General features: G+C 46.3%; 1 protein-coding gene across 1 annotated transcript in view; it reads right to left on the reverse strand.

Moving 5' to 3' along the window:
- Window positions 1-22688, reverse strand: part of TTC17 (tetratricopeptide repeat domain 17) — a 483695-nt gene that overhangs the window by 229138 nt on the left and 231869 nt on the right. The window contains exons 14-16 of the mRNA XM_069221809.1: window positions 17135-17212; window positions 15199-15423; window positions 12684-12870 (exon numbers count right to left, since the gene is read on the reverse strand). Of these exons, the coding sequence (XP_069077910.1) occupies window positions 12684-12870; window positions 15199-15423; window positions 17135-17212 (490 nt within the window). The remainder of the gene's footprint in view (window positions 1-12683; window positions 12871-15198; window positions 15424-17134; window positions 17213-22688) is intronic.

Below are 22688 nucleotides of genomic sequence, written 5' to 3' on the forward strand. Positions count from 1 at the left end.
CAGGCACAATGGTCAGTCACTCTTTACACATTACACAAACAGGGCCCCGCGCGCACTCCAAAGGTCCGCGGCCCTGGCAGGTCACGCGCGCAAAGGATAAAACACTGAGCCTGCCGCGCTCCACAAACAGGACCCCGCGCCCATTCTAATAGCCCATGGGGCTCTGAAAGGCCGAGCACGCAAAGGGTAAAACACCGAGCCTGCCGCATTCCACGAACAGGACCCCTCGCCCATTGTAATGGTCCACGGGCTCTGGCACTCGTTGCGCGCAAAGGATAAAACACCGAGCCTGCCGCATTCCACGAACAGGACCCAGCGCACACTCCAAAGGTCCGCGGGCCCTGGCAGGCCACGCGCGCAAAACACTGAGCCTGCCGCACTCCAGAAACAGGACCCCTCGCCCATTCTAATAGCCCATGGGGCTCTGAGAGGCCGAGCACGCAAAGGATAAAACACTGAGCCTGCCGCACTCCAGAAACAGGACCCCTCGCCCATTCTAATGGTCCACGGGCTCTGGCACTCGTTGCGTCCAAAGGATAAAACACTGAGCCTGCCGCACTCCAGAAACAGGACCCCGCGCCCATTCTAATGGTCCACGGGCTCTCTAAGGCCGAGCGCGCAAATGATAAAACACCGAGCCTGCCGCGCTCCACAAACAGGACCCCGCGCCCATTCTAATGGTCCACGGGCTCTCTAAGGCCGAGCGCGCAAAGGATAAAACACTGAGCCTGCCGCACTCCAGAAACAGGACCCCTCGCCCATTCGGAGCGCGCAAAGGGTAAAACACTGAGCCTGCCGCATTCCACGAACAGGACCCCTCGCCCATTCTAATGGTCCACGGGCTCTCTAAGGCCGAGCGCGCAAAGGATAAAACACTGAGCCTGCCGCGCTCCAGAAACAGGACCCCTCGCCCATTCTAATAGCCCATGGGGCTCTGAGAGGCCGAGCACGCAAAGGATAAAACACTGAGCCTGCCGCACTCCAGAAACAGGACCCCTCGCCCATTCTAATAGCCCATGGGGCTCTGAGAGGCCGAGCACGCAAAGGATAAAACACTGAGCCTGCCGCACTCCAGAAACAGGACCCCTCGCCCATTCTAATGGTCCACGGGCTCTGGCACTCGTTGCGCGCAAAGGATAAAACACTGAGCCTGCCGCACTCCAGAAACAGGACCCCGCGCCAATTCTAATGGTCCACGGGCTCTCTAAGGCCGAGCGCGCAAATGATAAAACACCGAGCCTGCCGCGCTCCACAAACAGGACCCCGCGCCCATTCTAATGGTCCACGGGCTCTCTAAGGCCGAGCGCGCAAAGGATAAAACACTGAGCCTGCCGCACTCCAGAAACAGGACCCCTCGCCCATTCGGAGCGCGCAAAGGGTAAAACACTGAGCCTGCCGCATTCCACGAACAGGACCCCTCGCCCATTCTAATGGTCCACGGGCTCTCTAAGGCCGAGCGCGCAAAGGATAAAACACTGAGCCTGCCGCGCTCCAGAAACAGGACCCCTCGCCCATTCTAATAGCCCATGGGGCTCTGAGAGGCCGAGCACGCAAAGGATAAAACACTGAGCCTGCCGCACTCCAGAAACAGGACCCCTCGCCCATTCTAATAGCCCATGGGGCTCTGAGAGGCCGAGCACGCAAAGGATAAAACACTGAGCCTGCCGCACTCCAGAAACAGGACCCCTCGCCCATTCTAATGGTCCACGGGCTCTGGCACTCGTTGCGCGCAAAGGATAAAACACTGAGCCTGCCGCACTCCAGAAACAGGACCCCGCGCCCATTCTAATGGTCCACGGGCTCTCTAAGGCCGAGCGCGCAAATGATAAAACACCGAGCCTGCCGCGCTCCACAAACAGGACCCCGCGCCCATTCTAATGGTCCACGGGCTCTCTAAGGCCGAGCGCGCAAATGATAAAACACCGAGCCTGCCGCGCTCCACAAACAGGACCCCTCGCCCATTCGGAGCGCGCAAAGGGTAAAACACTGAGCCTGCCGCATTCCACGAACAGGACCCCTCGCCTATTCTAATGGTCCACGGGCTCTCTAAGGCCGAGCGCGCAAAGGATAAAACACTGAGCCTGCCGCGCTCCACAAAGAGGACCCCGCGCACACTCCAAAGGTCCGCGGGCCCTGGCAGGCCACGCGCGCAAAACACTGAGCCTGCCGCACTCCAGAAACAGGACCCCTCGCCCATTCTAATAGCCCATGGGGCTCTGAGAGGCCGAGCACGCAAAGGATAAAACACTGAGCCTGCCGCACTCCAGAAACAGGACCCCTCGCCCATTCTAATGGTCCACGGGCTCTCTAAGGCCGAGCGCGCAAATGATAAAACACCGAGCCTGCCGCGCTCCACAAACAGGACCCCTCGCCCATTCTAATGGTCCACGGTCTCTCTAAGGCCGAGCGCGCAAAGGATAAAACACTGAGCCTGCCGCACTCCAGAAACAGGACCCCTCGCCCATTCGGAGCGCGCAAAGGGTAAAACACTGAGCCTGCCGCATTCCACGAACAGGACCCCTCGCCCATTCTAATGGTCCACGGGCTCTCTAAGGCCGAGCGCGCAAATGATAAAACACTGAGCCTGCCGCGCTCCACGAACAGGACCCCGCGCACACTCCAAAGGTCCGCGGGCCCCGGCACGCCAAGCGCCCAAAGGATGCCGCATTCCTTCTCCGTACAGACACGTTAAAAATAGCGCCTCAATTATAAATGAACTGCTGATTAGAAGCACGGAGGTCCCTCCAGTGACGCGGATCCGAAGCCACCGTGCGCACCCGGCGCAGGCTGGGCACCGGGCCCAGGCGGCTAAATTTAACTCTCCGGCCCCGTCAGCAGGCAGGAGGGGCTGGGAGCGCCGTCAGCGACGCCCCGCACGTGGCGCAAGGCTGCCACAAAGCGTGGGAGGGGCGGCGGCGCCGTGGCCTGCATTTTAATGACCGCCTCCAAAATAGCCTGGCTTCCCCCTCGACGCACGAGCGTGAGCGGCGCGAGGACCGCTCCGGAATACCGATGGCTCCGGAGCTACTCCGAGCGCTGCTGGTGCCGCCTGAGCGCCAAGAGGACTCCGTGGTATTACACACTGCAGCACTGGCTGCGGGCCCAGGGCGCTTTCTGAACGATGAACGGCCCAAGCTGGGCCGGCTTCCAAGCATCGGCTAGCGCCTACGGTGCATGACAAAAACATCCTAGCTCAGTGGTTCCCAACCTGTCCGCGAAGCCTTCTCAGGGGGTCCGTGACTGCTTAGAAAATGTAATAATATTAGGTTCCAACTATCAGTAATGACTCAGTGGGGGTCCCCGGATTCCAATAATAATCAGTGGGGGTCCCCGGGCTCCAGTATTGATAAATGGGGGTCCACAGAAGTCAAAAGGTTGGGAACCACTGCCCTAGCTGGAGGAGCGCTGCGGGCTGCTGCCCATTCCCTACTTTAAAGGGTGGTGTGTGCTTCTGGGCAATATTTGAAGGCGCTACCTTTCCTAGAGAACAGTCTGTTCACGTGTTTATATTCTGCAAAGGCCAAGGGGGCGGTTGTTCAGTCCCAGCCACAAAACTGAAAGTGGAGCCGATATTTTTGTCTTACTCCAAGGCCCATTTTCAAGCCTAGAACCTCTTCTCCACTTTAATGAGGATCTTTCTGATGTGGTGATGACCACCTGGGCAAAACCAGGGTTTTGCCATTTAATTAACAGGCAAGTAGCAAGTGGCATGGGTCTGCCCATAGGAATCAGGATTTCCTCTTTCAATATTCCACTCTGGAAAGCCTTGTGGTGCAGGCGTCCAAGAGCACGACTAACCCAGATGTGTATCTAACTACAGATTCCTCAACAACCCATTCTCCTACCCACCCTGTGAAATGGACTAATTTGATCCATTAATAAGATCTCAATCTAGAGAGCTACAAACTGGCACATTCTGATTGCTGTGGATTCAGTGTCAGACGGGGCAGACCGCGCTCAGAAAGAAACTAACATCAATACACGGAGGTGGTGCAGAGACAGTGGCCTCAAAGTCCCATCCAGGGTGGGGCAGATCCAACGTGGAGCTGCACGACACCACCTACCAGCGTATGAGGGTATTAGTACTGAAAAAATTCTTGATCCAGTCTGGCACCTCGGGATAATCATAAGGTGAGGAATATGAAGTTCGATAATTTCTCTACCAGAAAACACACTGGCAAAGGTAAATAACAACTTCTTACTGCTCTAAGGCAGGCACCCATCATCTTGAAATGGATAAATAAAATAAATGGCGACCAGGACATGCCATATGCGGGTGCTTGAGTATGCAGAGCATACAGAGGTTTGCAGCACAGATGTGCAATGGTGCATATACAATTATAGTCAATATTTTCTTTTCTTTGGAGGTGATGTTAATCATCAACAGAGAAGCATCAGCAAAAAGCATTACTACACCAAATAGGTCTGCATCGCTGTTAAAAAGGAAAGAGCAACAGGATTTGCCAGTGCGCCTCCAGGTTGCTGATATAAAAGGAGTTAGTGTGTGATTAAATTCATTTCTCTCTGAGAGCTTTCCGGAAAGTGACATAATTTATCATGTGTAGTGAAATATGTGTTTTTAACCACTGACTGTGTTGCACCACTTTGAACCCGGATTAGCTGTCTAGTGTTCACCAGTTGCAGACTACATTTTGTATTCAGTTTAGCTTCCTATTGACTTTATCGTAGCATTATACACTGCCATGTTAAATCTGTTCGTATTTTTCCACATTGTAAACTGCATTCTGTCTTGTTTTCATGCTTTTTCACACCAAAGGCTTTGGTTGATAAGGATGTACTCAGACAGCAGGGAACAGCCTTGTTTTGATTTAGCATCTTGGGACTGTGGCCAAATCCCAACGTGTTATTTTCAAAGCAGACCTAAACTAGCCAGCAAGTTTGAATTGCTAAATGTGTGTGTGTGTGTGGGGGGGGGGTGGTGCCAGAAAGCTCTTTCTGTTTTTTTAAGATATAAAAAGACCCAGTGCGAGAGCCTCAATCAGGATTCTTGACGTCAGATTCCTGATATATTTCCAGTGAGGGTGGAGAGCGCTTCCTCTTTTGCAGTCAAACGGGGTCATCGTCTTGCTTGCATGAGAAAGATAAGAGCTTGGCAGGCCCTACGGTGATTAATTTTTACTTCATTATTTGCTTTGCATAATATAATATAAATACATATATTTGCTGTGTACATTGCAGTGGAAAATCATTTTGGTATGTTTTCCTTTCATTGCTGTGGCTATTTTTAAACATGTGCTTTCAACATGCTAATCTCCTTTCTAGGAACCTCATTGTGAAATAATAAATGCCTTCTTTGAACTCAGAAGTGCACTCCAGAGATTTTTGTCAGCTCAGTCATTAGTGAAAGCAAAACATCCTGTCAAATGCTGATGATAACCCAAGGAGTAGGATGCAGGAGTCTCCTTTCTCCAAGATGCAGAGAGCAGACTATTTTTAAGGCTGCGTTTTTTTCTAAAACAACCTTCTCTGTAGGCTGACTGGAGCTCATCTAGCGTTTGAGCTTGGACTCTATACAGTTTGCTAGGATTTTGGCAAAAATATGCTGAACTTAAACAGACACATTGATCTGTTGTGTCTACTTTTGATGAATTTTCTTATGAGCAATCCAGAATGCAAAAGGTGTTCTACAGTTCAACTAAAAATATCTGATTTAAGCAAATATTTCAGAACTACTATATTTCTCAACAATCTAACAACATTACACCCTCTAACTGCATCAAGGATTAAACCTGGAACCTCTAGCAAGTTGTGACAGATGGAAGGTAAAGGTATGCTGATTTACTCAGTGGCTACACGTGAAGCTATTCATCCCTATTTGCCCTCAGTGCTCTAGTTCCTCTCTCTTAAAACACAAATTAAAAAAAAACTACAGAAGAAAGAATTATATACAACTGGAAATCAGCGACTCCTTCATGTACAAAGAAGACGGCATGGAATGAAGTCAAACAACTTTCCATCAAAATTTGGCAACTTCTTGGGCTGGCTGCTGCTGCTGTTGGGAATTAAGTAAAAAGTGTAATTGTGGACGGTTCCAAATCTATAACACCCACCTGCCATCACCTGGCACATCCCTGGGGCATTTCGTAGAAGGTTTGGTGTAGACTGCTTTATCTAAGCCATGGGTATGCACAAACATTTCCCCAGGGGCCAAAAAGTATGGTTGGTGGAATGCCCGAGAGCTGCACTGATGCAAGTAGGGTCACGGTTGGGTGGTGTAGGGGGAAGCAAAACATGTACAAGGTAACAAACTGAGCTTTCACACTGCTTCTGTCCACGCTCTAACCTCATTCGCCAAGAAATAAAGACAATGCAGTAACATTTGATGTAAAAAATTGTGTGATCCTAGGCATAAGGATGCAGGTTGAAATACATGAGCTCAGGAAGTGTGCTGTAAAAAACCTTCTCTGGTGTTTGATTTAATAAATTATAATGTTTTAATCAAAACAACAAGCCTAGGCCACACAGAGGGGCACTTGACAAATGGCTTGCCTCTTGGGTCACTAGTGGCATTGTTGTCAGGACGGGACGGTATGAATGTTTTAGTTAATGTTTGAAAATTATCACTTGAAATACATGCTTCTTAATGCAGTGATTTAATATGTTCTACTAAGGTGAAACACTTCTGCTTGTTAATGAGATACACTTTGAATTCTGAAGAGATTTTCTCATATTTTTGGATGATTGATTCAAGTTGTTTTTAAAAATGAGGTTGTTCTTAAGATAAGTTGTGCAGGGCACCTTTGTTACAGTTACTTTATTTAAGGTGTAATAAGTGTTTCCCATTTAACAACTTTATGAATGAACATACAACCATGCAAACACACAAAGCCCCCCCCCCGCGCCCAAAAGAGGCAGAGGTAGGGAAGCATCTCACGTAGCATATTCTGAACCTTGAACTGTTACCTACAAGAAACACAGAAATCACTCCCTGAGGACCATGGAAACATGCATGCAATGTTCACATGTTCCAATGTACTGGGGCACAGCAAGGGTCAGAGCACAGTATATTGAAATCAACAGAGGCAAACAGCTACCCCAACTTGATCAAAAGAACGACTATTTACAGTACAAGAACGTAAAGATAAGTTCATAAATACCACATTTATACACATATATACAAACGAGCCTACTTCTGGTGGATTCTCCATCTACCTCTTGAATCTCCTCCAGGCATCAGCCCAGATCCGGAAAGTTGAATCCACTCTTAGGTGCCAGCAATTGGCACTACGCATCCATCATGATTCTGGCACTTCCTCTGGGGGTGATACCACAGAGGTTCATATGCCATAATTTTTCTAGTTTTTGCCAGGCCTTGCAAGGCAGTGATGAGCTTGATGAAACTGAAGCTCACAAAACTAACCCAACATCATATTAACTGTTGAGACAGGTGGGTCTATAAGGAATATGCGACAGAGTAACCACTGGAAATATTGTTACCAAGGTAAGTATCTTTTTCTTCCGATTGATACTTCCACCTGCAGATTCCTCTCCTCCTATCTTATCTAGACCCAAGCAGTTTACCAAAAGGTGGGTCCAAGGAGTAGAGAAAGCCAAAAGATTTTGCAACAAAGAAAGCAAAAAATACCACCCAGCCAATCTTGGTCCACAACATATGCAGACAATGGTCAAGACAGCAATAATCTAGGGTAGGCAAAATCATCTAATAGTGCAATGCACATAGAAGCTTTCAGGGCGAGTAGTCGGCTAGAAGCTGTCTAGTAGATCTTGATGTAGAGTATGGGCAAACAGCAAAACTCTTGGAAAGTCAAGGCTCCTCCTTCTGCAACCAGCAAGCTGGGGGAAGTTACTCATCTTGGAAATGTGGCTTAGCCCTACCGATGAAAATAAGCAGTTGATGCATCCCTCCAATACCTCTTGGATCAAAGTGGAGGCAAACAGACAACAACATCAGAGTTACCACAATCAAGCTGAACGACAATATAAAACAATGTCTCTTTGTACATATGAAAGAGGGGCAACAACTTTTTATTAGGTCACCCAGTGTCTTAGCCACAAAATACCAGCCCTGCTATAGATGTACATGCAGGATTGGAAGGAAGCAACTGGGCACAGGCCTGAACAGCACATCATCTGATGTGAACACTAAAAGCCACTGAGGTAACCCATGGAGCAAAGAAAGAAAGAGTGGATCGGGAATGCAGGAAAACACATCACAGCAAGGACTCAGTAATGGAGTCTGAAATGGAAATAAAGCAAGCAGCATCTGTGCACGAACAAGCGCTGTGATATTAAAGCAACTCAACCAACAACTAGACCGAAGGGCACCGACCTTGTCCAGGGCACAATCCTACTGGATGCACACAGCAGCCGGCACACAGCGCTGTAAGAGGCTATGTTCAGCCAAAATAATGACCAAAACCCCCAGGAGAAAGAAAATCAAGAAAAGCACGAAACCACAAACATGTGAAGCATAAGGAAGAGAATCAGAAGAATGGCTTAACGCTCTCAAGGCAATAGAGGACTACTGTCAGCAGGGTGCAGAGTAGATGAAAGGCAAGCTGGCTTCAATGCCATTCCGCTGAGGGTTTATCTGGCGCAGCCAAGTGCTTGTTCAAGTCCAAACCACCTCCTCCCAGGACATAAGGATCCAAATAAAAAATATGGGGGCAGAGGGAACTAAATTATATAAGGTCATCTCCATAACTCTCCTAAAGTAGCAGCATTCCAAGGGGGAGAACATTCCCTGTGCAGCAGAACCACCGATCCAAAAACTTCAAGATGCGTATGGACCGCCATCAGGTGGAGATGTACTCATGGTTGGAAGACGACACTTTGAGGCAACCTACACCCGGGTGCCTAACAACCACTAACCATTGACAACAAGGGGCCAAGGCTATAGCTGCAGCACCTTCAAGCCACAGGAATAAGAATCCATGCGCCATCCTGCTTGCCAATGTCACAACCATAACCTTTGAATCCCATCCTAAGGAGACTAGAGTCCCTGAAGAATAATTATAATTTCTTAAAGTGCTTTTGGCCCATAAAATAAAACATAATTGCATTTCACACAAACAAGATAATAAAAACACTTGAATTACAGACATCACATACTATACATTGAATAATAAAGTTAAAAGGAGAGTCTTATTAAAAACCCTAAAATCTCATAAAAGATCTTCCTTCTGCACATGGCAAAACTTTTATCTCCTGCGGGGGTTAAGTGTCCTGGAACTTCACCTGAATGTCCCAAATTATCCTTAAGTATAGACAGTGGTGGCTACTTCTCAACGGGGTGGCGGGGAGGGGGTATATAAAACAAAATTAAATAAAAAAAAAAAAACACTTACATTTTACATCAGAAGAGACGGTTCAGTCTTCTTTCGTCCTATGTTCTTCCCCGACTCCCAGAAGCACACAGGCTCGCAGACTCCCCTCCAATAACGATGCTGCTGTCACCAGCATGACAGCAGCGTCGTGATTGGACTGCGCAGTCTGGTCCGGCGCTCAGACAGGGAGTGAGACCCTGTGCATTTTATCCTCCCGGCTGTGCAACACAGCCGGGTGGAGAAATGCTAAGTTCGCATGGCTGTTTGGCCGGCCCAATACGGCCGGCCAAACAGCCATGCGCACTCATGATGCACTCACCACTCCTCCTCCAGCCCCACCCCCCCAAACTGGCTCCCCGAGGGAAAATAAAGTGATAACGTTGCATTATTATCATTTTATTTTCCCTTTTTCTTCACTGCACAAAGCAGTGGGGAGATGCTCCTCCTCCTTAGAGGAGGAGCCACCGCTGAGTATAGGCCAGTTGCTTTGGTTGCAACACCTGAAAGGTCACTAAATGGGAAAAATACTTGTTTCGCTGGATTATCAAATTGTGGATGAGAAAAGGCCATTCGGGGCTCTAAGGGCCCTAGAGTGCATGATTATCAGTACTACCAAAGGGAAGGTATATTTAGACCAAAGGTGAAGACCAGGATAGGTCAAAGAACGTTTTACAGAATTCTGGAACTGCGTACTCCAGATGCAGCAAGACCATCTGCAGCAGGTAGTCAGAGCGACAGAATAATCATCACCAACAAGGCAACAAGGCAAACAACAGACATAATCAAGACACACCAGTGTTGGCACAAGGAGGTAAAGTGGGGTCAAAAGGAGAGGTGCAATTAATAGTGCAGAATACTAGAATTAGACAATCCTCAGCGGGGCTATAGAACGAGGAATGCAGTAATTGCCCTGCAGTTCAAAACATACCATTCAGCCACTGAACTCCATCACAGTAGCCTGTAAAGGAAACAGAGAAAATGGGAACCTAAACCTCCTTAGAAGCTAGCAAACACAGGGCACATAAACTGACCAAAATGATACTCTAGGGTTGGCTAAAAGTGGTGTTGACTGAAGAGTAAAACCCATCTGTCGCGGCATATAGTACAATTGCCTAAAAGACATGTCATTGCCTTTGGAAGGAAAGAATTCAATTTCCATCAAGCCCGTGCACAGTTGCCAACATATTAAGACTGCTTCGCATGGGGGGGCTGGGGAAGAGGAGAAAAATAACTTCTGGTTCTAGTCTACACACTCGTCAGAGCTGTCACTCTCACCCCAGCCGAGAGGAAGCTTGATATGTTGTGAAGCAGACTCAAAAGACTGGCACCCTGATAAGGACGAGCTCCTGGGTAACCTTCAGAACGTTTGTACTAGCTTTGGAACCTGTGCACTTGAGGGAGCAAGTACAGAGGGCAGAAAGTGGCTTAATATCTCCTGGACTGAATAAGACTTCATGCTAATTAGGCAGAAGCTCTCAAATGGGCCACAGCATATCCAACAAGTTTATGGTTTCTGCAGTCTTCCAGGAGAAATCCAAGCAAAGCATGTTGACATAAGTACACATTAGAGGAGACAATAGACCTGGCTACCTAGTCCAAAATATAAAGACCAAATAAATTGAGCTGTCTGGTAGCCCCAAACCCATCGCAAACCACCTCTGCACACTGGGAAGAGCAACTGCAAGACCTCAGCTTCCTTGATTATGAATGCACTGAAAGAAAGAATGTCCTCTGAAGGTAAGGTCAAGGACATTGAAAGTTAATTTAAGATGCAGAGTCAAAGCCACTGGCATTAGGAAAGATAAAATAGAGACCTCCCAAAAAATCCAAAGGGGGTCAAAAGATTAGCTACTTGGTCTGCATCACAAAAAACTATTTGCTCTTGTAATGAGGTCAAAGAGACTTAAGTGTATAATCCAATTAAGCTAAGAGCTGCATATGAGGCAACACACTGTGAGAAGGGTCATCACTAAGGCGGTCCTTCACGGTCGGATCTTTCGCAAAATTAGACAACAGATACAAAGTTGGCACCATTCAAGGTTCACCATCAGCACAGATGCCAACATAACTGACAAGGCCTTCAGCATCAGAACAGGAGCAGTCAGGAACAAAATGGCATCAGCAAGTACAAGAGGATCAACATGCCCCAGGGTGGAGGCCACCAGTGGAAGTACGGCTGAGAAACTTTCATGTATCTTGAGGCCAGAAAGCATATCAAAGGGAGCCAGAGGCGGCTAGAACATATCTGGCATTCCTTGGGTGAATGTTGCCACTTGACCGGAGTAGGCCTGGTAGCACTGGCTCAGAGGCAGGAACCAGCACAGGGCCTCCACCAATCATGGCGCTGATGAATAAGAACATAACATCGACAGAGTTGGGAAATGAGTCTGCAGACCAGATAACTTGCCCAGTGAGCGACACTGACAGATAGAAACTGAGTGCCTCCTTCGATTTGATGTACTAAATTCAAGGGAAGGTGACTCAGACAAAGAACTCTTCTTGACACTTTCACTTTGGAATCTGAATCTTGAATTGGACCTCACGGGCCACTAACTCACTGACTCACTGACTGACTGACTGACATAGACTTGCGCTGTTAAAGGATTCTTCTTCCGATCATAGGGGATTTTAAAAGAATGAAGACATAACTGAGGCAAGACGCAGAACTGTGCTCGTATTCCACACCGAGGGGCAGACACTGATAATAACAAGGAACACCTTGTTAAGATAGGCGTTCCATCTTTTGGGACCTGACACTATAGGGGAGCATGATCCATTGAAGAACTGAAAAATATAATTTAGAAGGAAAATCGTGGAGGAGAGCAACTCCAGATCCACATTGAGGCATGCAACAAAACAATATACTGATATGACAACTTCAGGTCACGCCAAATTTGGCTTCCTGACATCACATCCACACAAAGTTCTGGAATGGGAGCTAGCATATGAGAGCTGTTTCCAGTTTCTGGATCCAATCTGGTGCCTGGGGGATTCAAGAAGAGAGGAAGAAGTATCCATCAAAACCTTCATATTAATCTTATAAGGGTAGAATTTCTGCATTTAAACATCTAGAAAAATTGACATTGTAAGACAGAGTGAAATGGTGCCAGAGGAGAAACATCTGTCCTGCTGTGGAAGGAAAGTGGAGAAACAGCTGTGCATTCAGGACAATGACAAAAAAAATAGGTTTGGGGAGAGAAATGTTTAAGGGGGAGTACAAATTGTAAGGGGGAGCACAAATTGTAAGGGGGAGCACAAACCAAGTATGCTGGAAAGGAGAACAAACTGATAGAAAGGGGACGACTGCTCAACTCTGAAATCCTTTCTCAAGCTGGGCATTAAGTGGTGCTTGAAAGCTTTGTCACAGCTGCTTACCAGTGCACACAGAGGACGGGATGTTGTAGAGGAAAGGGTAGAACTGCATGCAGCGGATGAGCTTGAGGCTTCTTTCACACTCCGGACATCGTGTTGTCACATCCAGCGCTCGCCTGAACACCTGAAGTGCCCCGCTGATGTTTCCTATTGCCAGGTATGCATTGCCAAGACTCAGATAAGTCAGGGGCTGGGGGAGAGAAGAAAACAGTCCGATGTGAGATGGGTTAGGGAAGGCTTGTAAGTACACCAGCAGCACATGGACAGGGTAGCGGGACCAACCAACTGTACAGAGTTCGGGTTTTTGGTTAGCCACTAGACTAAATGGTGGGCTTCAAGGTGGCTAATAACTCTTCTGGTTAGCTGAACTAGTAACCTGGTAGAAATGGTCTAGCACTGAACTGGAGTCTCTAACTCTGCGTTAGGGTTAGATGAGTGGTGATGGTCTTGACATTTAATGAATGGCGCTGCAGTATGGATACTGGACTGATGGACCAGTAGGTGTGTTGCAAGACTTGACTAATAAAAAAGTAATGGTACTTCTTTGATTAGTATGTTAGGTCATGTTTATCTGTAAAGTGTGCTATCAACCGCAAGGGTATTCTGATGCTGGGCCGCTGTGTGTGCTAAGCTAATAGTGGCTTGGTTGGTTGAAAAGTCAGGTCTTCAGCTTCTTGTGAACATTCAGTGGGCAGGCTCTCAGCAATGGATCAGCTGGGGGAATGCGTGGAAAGTCTAGTAATTTGCTGTTAGAATGTCGGCCACTTCAACAGATTAGAGCTACAGGTTCTGGATTTAGCCACGTTGGCAGAGGTAGAATATGGCCAACCAGAGCGGATGGAAGAAAGGTCCGGCTGACTTGGTTGGGATGGTGGCTGGGTCTTGAGCACCGACTCAATGGGTTAATCTAGTGGAAGAGTTTGGAATCAATAGATTGTTTAGTAGCTAGGATAGTGGAAGGGATTTGCGCATGGGACCAAACTGGTACACATAAACTGAGCACAGGAGAAGTGGCTTGAGAGGTGGGCTACAAGGAAGACCTCCAGGCAGAAGCATTGGCAACAACCAGATGGATCTGAGAATGTGCTGTACATCTGGAATGGTCAAAGATTTGTGGGAACTAAACTGAAGGCTCAGTTGGTGAGGTACAGTCAGGCTACCAGGAGTCTCACAAGTACTGAAACAATTGTTTAGAGGCCTAGTGGTGGGTGCGTACTAGAACAGGGGAGTGGTAGTCCTGAAATGAAATTCCAGAGGATGATCTGAAATTCAACCTACTTGTAGCGTTTTGCTCAGAACCGAGACAGGGCTATGAGGTAAGTCCAGTAACTTAACAGCAGTTTCTGGCCTCCACGTAGCATCCTGTTAAGGTGCTGGGTTCTGCATATCACATATGTGTCTGAAACTCTCTAACTGTAAAGTGCTACTGAAAACCTCTATCAACTGAGTAAGACATTCATATCTTCAGTTGCCCTCTGCCAGACTGTCTACTATCAGTTTTCAGCCACAACAGCTGCAATTCCATTTTTAATTATCAATGAAACACACCATAAAGCAGGCTGAATTCTACAAATAATGGGAAATGTAAAAACAAGTAGTTTGGCCTAAAGTATCCTTTGGTATAGTTCACCAATGTAGGAGGCACGGAAATGCACTGTACCTCTACCAGATTAAGTATTTCACACTAATACATTTTTCTTAAGACCTAAAAGTCAGGAAAGGAATCAACATACAATCAGAATGACATGTTTTTTGTTTGAAAGTCCACTATTTTCATTGTTTGAAGCTTACGATTTTACTCAAAGTAAACATTCATTGCTGGTCATCCAATTAATAATTATCACCACACAGTGTTAAGACTATCATTCTCCATACAATGGAAAGCACTTTTTTTTGCTTCTGTAAACCATCTTTAGGTAGCTTTTTTTCAAAGACCTCCGGAAGGACTCCCCCAACTGAGCAACTAATTCCTGAGGAAGGGGGACTGGTTGCACCCACAAATAACTACAAAGAATCAACTATTTAAGAGAGAATGTACAGCTAAAAAAGGGTTTGTTTCTGCACACCAAATTATTTGTGACATTTTGTTCTGCAAAAAAGTATTTTCACAGAGTATGGGGCCCAAGGTTCTCAGTGTAATAGGACTGAATTTGTACTTCGCTGTGTGGCATGCCATCAGGAATGCTCTAGAAGAGGAACATTCAGCCAGTCCTAACGAACAGGTTTCTAGAACTAATCTGTTTTGTTCAGAGAATTCCTGGTCCATTAGCTCCTCCAAGCATTCTCCACTTTAGTAACATGGTACAAAGTATTTCAACATCACTGATTTTTTTCAACTGTTTTCTCATGGGACCTAAAAGGTGGTACCCCTGAAATAACACCTATTCTAAATGACACCCCCTTTCAAGCAGCGTCACACGTATAAAAGCTCATAAACTGCCAGATATTCCCAGCAGTTGAGACAAATGCCCCCCAGATACCTGTAGAACCATACGCCGCAGGTATTTTTCGCACTTACCTCAGAGTCATTGATAGCCAGGGTCTTCAGCAGGATGTGGCTGGCCTCTAGATGAAGACTGTAGTGGTTTAGGAGGTTGGCCAAATTCACCAATGGTATGTCTTGGTACTCTGGGGGCGCCATGCTGTACGCCCTTCGCAGGCAGGTTACAGCAGAGGTGGCATTGCCCACTGCCCGCCAGTACAGGCCAGCTTCATTCAGCACAAACCACAGAGGGTCAGTGGGCTGGGAAGCAAACACACAGGAAAGTTAATTGCAAGTACCAAGGCCTCTTCTTGGAGCCAGTGTCAGTACTTTCACCATTGTAATGATTCAGTCTTCAGCATCCCAGGAAGGGAGCTATCATTTCACAATAAAACCTGTATCTCCCTCATACACAAGGCTGAACACAAGCTAGAATAGATACAGAATACAAGGTACTTGAGGTATATACTTTGAGGTATAATGTGAGCAAAGGTAAGTATGTTAAAGGAGGGGGTGCAGGCTCCTGCACGATATAAAGCGAGACACGTGTATAAATAGGCGCACAGACAGGAAGAGGTAAATTAATGGGGAACAACATCAGCAAGACAGGCAATTAACTTAATTCACAGAGGAAGGGCCTCCTAAAATTTAAGGGATAAGTAAAAGGATTTGTGTTAGGGTAATACCACAACATGAAGAACGAGACAGCGAAAGAGAGATAGAGACCGATGTGAAGAGAAATGAAAATGGAGACGTAGGGAGAAAAATCTAGAAAAGGTAGCGTAAGCTTGAGAGTAACAGTGAGGTAGAGACCCAGACCGTGCAACAGCATTAGAATGAGCGAGTGCCATCGGGATATGAAGACAGAGAGAGAGGGTGAAATAACATGAAAACTACAGATGACCAACAGATGTAAACTGCTCGAAAAAGTCAGAGATAAAGTATGAAACAGTCAAGGAGACAAAAGCAGACAAGCAGGGCAAGAGCCACAGGGAAATATGTACATAGCAACTGAGCCACAGAATGTCCAACAGCAACCAGTACAAAGCAAGGAAGTGAGGGAGAGAAGCACATGGACACCAGAGAGCAACAGGCGAGCAAATGGTAGAGGCAGGAAGAGAAACAGTGAACTATGGAGATCATCAGATAGTTTGAAACACATGGATGGAGTATGTCACTTTCTCAGTAAGCCACTATTTACGAAGAATGAGCTTCTTCCTGCCTCAGTAAGTTAGTTAAACACTTTCTTTAGTGAGTTGAGCAGAGATTTTTCTTCTGTATTTCAAATTCACTATAGTATGTGAGAAAGGTGATAGAGGTTTTACGCCCCTTTTCTTGGAGACGCAGTGGCTATTTGCTTTAAAATATCTGTGCACAATACGGGAATGTTTCCTGAGCCCTATTTAAAAAGCGTTTCATTTTCTTGCCTCGATTTTGTTGCAAGTTAGACAAAGCACAGGAGCTCGCAGGTGTCTCCTGGGATGTTGGCACACAGACCTTGATGCACTAGCTAAGCCATGAATATAACGTGTCTTAAATCGTGTCCTGTCCACAGAAATTTCGAATATATTTTATTTTATTGACTTTCCAACTCTAGTATTCTGGAATAATGGTCAGCATTGAACCTCAAATATCTGTTTGTTAAAATAAATTTCCCCTTGGAAAGGAACTTTGCTGTAGTAGTTGTGAGGGCAGACGGTTGGAAATATATGACTTTATACATCACATACAGCGTAACTGTATTACTTGTAGGTACTAGGAAAGAAGGATCTGAGTAGAAAAATGTTATGATCAACTAAGTCAAAGACTGTAGACAAGTCGAGGAGGATCAGCATATAAAGTGATCCATGTTCAGACATTGTTAAGGATATAGTCCCATACGTTTAGAACAGTTTTGGTCTCATGTTTATGGCACAAACCAGACTGATTGTCAAGCATGCTTTCACAAACTGTAAAAATCACATACACTGACCTTTTCAAGAGACCGAAACAGAAGCTCCCCAATCTGCTCCTCTGTGACCGTTAAGTTGATGACACGAGAGAACAAAACCTAGAGAGTTGAAAGGAGAAAAAGTTGAAAAATGTAACAATTACAGAGATTGCAGGTACAATATTATCACTCACATATAGTTCACTGAGTTGCAAATAATTTAGACCAACCACCTCAAGTAAACCTACCACCAGCAATAATATGAATTACTAAATCTGAGCATATTCAAAATTGTACTTTTAGTTAAAAAAAAAAAAAAAAAAGAGTGATCAAGCCCTCGTGGTTGCAACATTGTGGCCTGGGTAGGAGGAAACCAGAAGTGGGATGGCTTCCTGTACGTGAGGAGGAGGCGGTGCTAGCAACGTACAGGTGGGAAGAGTAACAGATTCAGGGAGTTGTGAAACGAGGAGGAAGAGCAGGGAAATGGGCATGAGGAAGGAATGCGAAGTGCAGAAGTGTGCAGAAATCATGGGCTTACTCAGTTTAACCTGAAACATAGTATCTGATGAACTATTCACATCAGCACCATTACTCTTAATAGTATAAGACTACTTTCATAGGCTCGATCTACCATGGAATGAGACTTGCCCCCCCCCTTCTGATAAGGGTGCCAAACTCCTTTCACAAATACTACATAACATAATATCCATTGTTGTGTCACCATCATTTGTTCTCTTGGGTGAGTAGTCATGTATTTTATTTGCAACATCAGGCTACTCCAGTAACACATTTCACACTGAGCTAGAGCTTGTGTAAACACCGCCAGCAGCAGCACTAATTGCCAAAGCTGTTCATCTAGCGCAACACAGGCATCCACCAAAAGACTCCTACCATGTCCACACACACACTCACACAGTGAAAGACAAAGAGAATGATTTATATGCAACCCTGTCTCCAAAGGAAGTCCACACTGGCAGCCAAGAGTAGGAGAGATATGTGCCCTACACATCCGTTTGTGCTCCGGCATTTTACCATTAAATGGCATGGACTTCTATTGATACAAGGTAGATCTTGCAGGCATATGGCTGTGGAAAAGGACAACATCCAAAACAACAACCAAATGGCTGTATAGTACTCTGCATACTGTTTCTTAGCCACTCAAGACAACGATGCTGGAGGAGATAACTAAAGATGGCTGTGGCAGCTGGCATCAAGCTCACCAACTAGAAGTAGATTAGACTACCATTCAACAGCTGCTTCTAAAGGTCCCCACCCAGAGGGGGAGAGTGAAAGGGGGATACAAAGATACAACTCCAGAAGATTAATGTAGGGAACTGCTGTCCACAGGGAGCTAAGACATGTTTACACAAACCCTCCACCTACCTACTGAAGCTCAACCCAACCAAGACAGAATTCCTCTTATCTGTCAAAAACAAACAAAAAAACAGTACAAATGTGGCTTAATGACATGAAACTTGATAGCTTCAAACCGCAACTGCCACCAAATGCCAAGTTCCTTTGATTCACCATGGACAATAACTTCACTCAAGAACACACTGATAAAAATAAATAAAACAATGACAATCTGGTACCAGGTGTCTTTTCTACATTAAGTGAAACCATATCTTCAGAATTACTGTTCAAGCGCAGCAAAAATGCATCTCCCCGAAACATGATTCCACTCCCATGCCAGACCTTCAGCTGCTGCACTTTGTGTTACTTATGTAATTAACATGTAGAAACAAGAAGTTCCCTTCCTTGTGCAACGTCCACTCTTAACACGTGTGAAGCAGCGTGTTCCAGTGGTCTGCCAAAAAGTCCAGGAATATGAATAACTGAAAAAGTGGTGCCCACAGAAAACTCATATCCGTGGTTAAGTGCCAGCTTGGACAGCTGTGGCATTTACATCCCCCCCTTTAGTGTACAGCTTGTTAATGAAAACCAGAGCAAAGTGTGCACCAACACTTCAGTCCTCCTGCAAGGAGGGAAGGAGAACCTTCAGTTCAAGAAGATCTTGAGCAGCACAACGGTTGTGTATGGTCAGTAAACTCTTGTTAAGAGTATCAACAATACTCTGAGAACTTGGTGGTGATAAAGTTCATGTAGTCTTTGAGAACCAAGGACACCTATCCATGATTTCTCATGATTGACCAGCAATGAAGATGTCTCTTCACTATGTGAGATAGGTAACAATAAGCTCAATGACCTTCACAACAATGATTAATTGTACACAGCAGACCAAGAATGCAACATCCTCAGCAGTCACACTGGGGAAATCTCCAGATGAGAACAGAGATGTGCAGGAGTGTCTTACATAGCCATCACTTACTAAGGTTTGGCAAAAACTTTCCCCACTTTCACATTCAAGGACATCATCAATTAAGTAGGGCCAAGGTCACGCTTCTGAATGTCTCCTGAGCCAGGTTGCTTTCAAAACATAGGAGTTAAAAAAAATGTAAAAAAATCCATCCATTCTCCTTTTGCCAGAAACCACTTCTCCAGTGAAGCAAATGTGATCTTCCCTCCCCCACATCCAGTAACTACTTGGAAATGCAAACACCAGCATCTTCACAACTGAGTGGCAAAAGGGGTTTGAAGGAAGCTAAAGTTAGAATCCCTAGCCAAACTCAATATGCACTCGTAGCTCATAGGAAGTTCTTCAGGCCAGGCAATTCATTTTGCTTCATTTGCTCAGCACTGACAGGATACTTGGGCACTCTTCTTGAATGGTCCTTCTGTTAGCAAACATTTAACATTTGAAATGCTTGGGCCATGGCTTAGAAAAGATAATCAAGAGGGACTGCCAATAAATGGTCAATTTTAAAAATGGTTCTGAACAACACCTTCAAGTCTAAGCAAAGGTATACATTTTAACATGTGTCTTTTGAGTGAGGAAATAATGGGGCAGCAGCCTTGCTTTCCTGATTCACCTCTACACGCATCTCACTCACGTCACAATGTATGTGCTAGCAAGAGCAGTTTCATATGTACCGTGCTAACAGCTTGCCATCAGTCAGCCTGCACTCCCACGCTCCCGTGAAGGAAGTAGACTGCTGGACCTAGAAACCTTTCCACAACCTTGCCAATTAACCTAACCTAGGGTAATGCTCTTTCTGGAAGATACTGTGTCTAACCGCAGGTTCCTCCCATTCCAACAGCTCAATGTCATCCTTACTGAGATCCAGGATAGAGGCTAAGTGAAGCATTGGGATCAAAGCCCTAATATCTTGGACACGCTGCTGTGGGAGTGAGCGTCTGCAAAGATGTCATGTGTGACTTTAGCATGTTGATAGTGGATCCCAAACATATCAATGGGTTCACCATAGTCTGGAGGACAGCACGCCTTCAGCAGGCAGTCATCGAGGTAAGAGAAGACTGGAAGCCCTGAACTCAGAAGATGCAAAGCAAGCACTGCCATCAGTTTTGTGAACACCCCAGGGGCATTTGTGAGGCCAAGGAATGGGACATTGAAAAGAAAATGCACCTGCCCCACCTTGAACCACAAATGGCAGGTTTGGGCCTGCAAAACAGGGATGTTGAAAAAAGCATCCTGCAGGTCCAGCGCTACCATACAATCTCCAGAGTCTAGGGCAGGCGAGATCTGGGCCAAAGTGAACATCTTGAATTTGTCCTTCCGCAGGAAGGCGTTGAGAATGGCGAAGATCTAGACTAGGATGACAACATCCATTCTTCTTCGACACAAGGAAGTAGAAGGAGTAACACCCACTTCCTGTTATCAAGGACAGAACCCTCTCTATGGCCCCTTTGGGCAAAAGGGCTTGCACTTCCAGCTGCAAGAGATACAGATGGTTCTAAAGTCAGCTGCTTTAAGGGGAATGTGAAACTTGACTGAAGGGTGTAATCTAGCTGAACAACTTATAGGACCCACTTTTCCACCATGGAACAAAATTGTCAAATCCTGCCTTCGACTGAGTGACGGTGCTTCTGGAAGGGCACACTAAAAACGTTTCACACCAAAGGCAGCTTGGGGAGTTGGGAACTGGGCTGCACGCTGCCCTTTTTGCCCACACTGCCTGTGGGTACCACGGACTTAGCCACGAAAAGTCTGTAGGGTCTGCTGGGCTGGATTAATGGGCAAGTACTAGCAGTATTGAAAACTCCTACCTTAGCCAGGGAGGGGAGGAAACGCTCAGACTCAATGTATTGGAGCAGTCAGACCAAAGGAACACGCGGTGGCCATGCTGACTTTAAAGTGCTCAAGACTCAAGTCTCTCTTTTTGCCAAAGAGGCGCGAGCCATTAAAGGGCATGTCTATGAGAAAAGACATTCTCAGACAAGCGTGTTAACCTCATCCAGGCTTGCACCTGTCACGCTGGTGCGAATTTCCTAACCAGGGCAGTCTATATTGTCAAACTCACAATGAACCATGAATTTTGTTGCAATATGGCCATTATGAATGGCTTGGGGCGAAAGCCATCAGGCACAGCAGACAGGACCTAACAACGGAATCCCAAAGGGCATCAGCATAGCAGCTGGTATTGATGGTCAGCAATGGGAGGCTGATGGAGGAGAAAATGTGATTTCAAAAATTTTCAAGACATTTGAACTTTCAACCCAGTAGGGTGGCATAGGAGATGACCTTGTGTGTGGCAGTCCGCACCAACAAACTCTCCGGAGTTGAATGTTGGGTTGGGAAGTCTGGATCACCAGGGGTAGGGCAATGACGCCTCACTATCTGCCTATTTATAAGTGGGCTAGAGCATGGCTTTGACCATGCCATAAGAAGGGCCTCCTTGAAAAGTAGTTGGATGGGTCAGTATTCATTTGTTCAGGTTGGAACATGTTACAGTGGCCAATTGGAGGCAAAGAACTTAAGCCGCCCTCTGCATCACAACTGCTAATAAGGCACTTTCTTCAGTAGCCGGCCCAGGTAAAGAGACCAATCCAGTGTCTGGCAAAGTATACAGTCCACTAGCATCTTGTAGAGCATTATACCAGTTGTCCTCAAAATACGGTTGAGAAAACTCATCCCCCTCATCATAATGGTGGTCATTAAAAGTATTTTGAATGATCTTGGCCTTTCCTTCTGGAAAGGGCATTTGCATTGTATCAGAGTCCAATGGTCTGCCAGAAGGCTGAGGCCCAGTGGGATCAGGGTGTGGTCCTAGTAGAAGCAGAGTTAGCTCTGAGAGCTTGTCAGGAAATGCCTCCTGACTTTTTGCCTTTGCTGATGCTAAGTTTTGATTTGAAAGTGTGCTGAGGCCTGCTAACCAGGCCCCAGCACCAGTGTTCTTTCCCTAACCTGTACTTTTGTTCCACAATTGACACACCCTGGCATCCAGGTACGTCCCTTGTAACTGGTACCCCTGGTACCAAGGGCCCTGATGCCAGGGAAGGTCTCTAAGGGATGCAGCATGTCTTATGCCACCCTGGGGACCCCTCACTCAGCATAGACACACTGCTTGCCAGCTTGTGTGTGCTGGTGAGGACAAAACGAGTAAGTCGACATGGCACTCCCCTCAGGGTGCCATGCCAACCTCACACTGCCTATGCAGTATAGATAAGTCACCCCTCTAGCAGGCCTTACAGCCCTAAGGCAGGGTGCACTATACCATAGGTGAGGGCACCAGTGCAT

This window comes from Pleurodeles waltl, chromosome 3_1 (assembly GCF_031143425.1).
Source record: "Pleurodeles waltl isolate 20211129_DDA chromosome 3_1, aPleWal1.hap1.20221129, whole genome shotgun sequence".
Taxonomy (NCBI): domain Eukaryota; kingdom Metazoa; phylum Chordata; class Amphibia; order Caudata; family Salamandridae; genus Pleurodeles; species Pleurodeles waltl.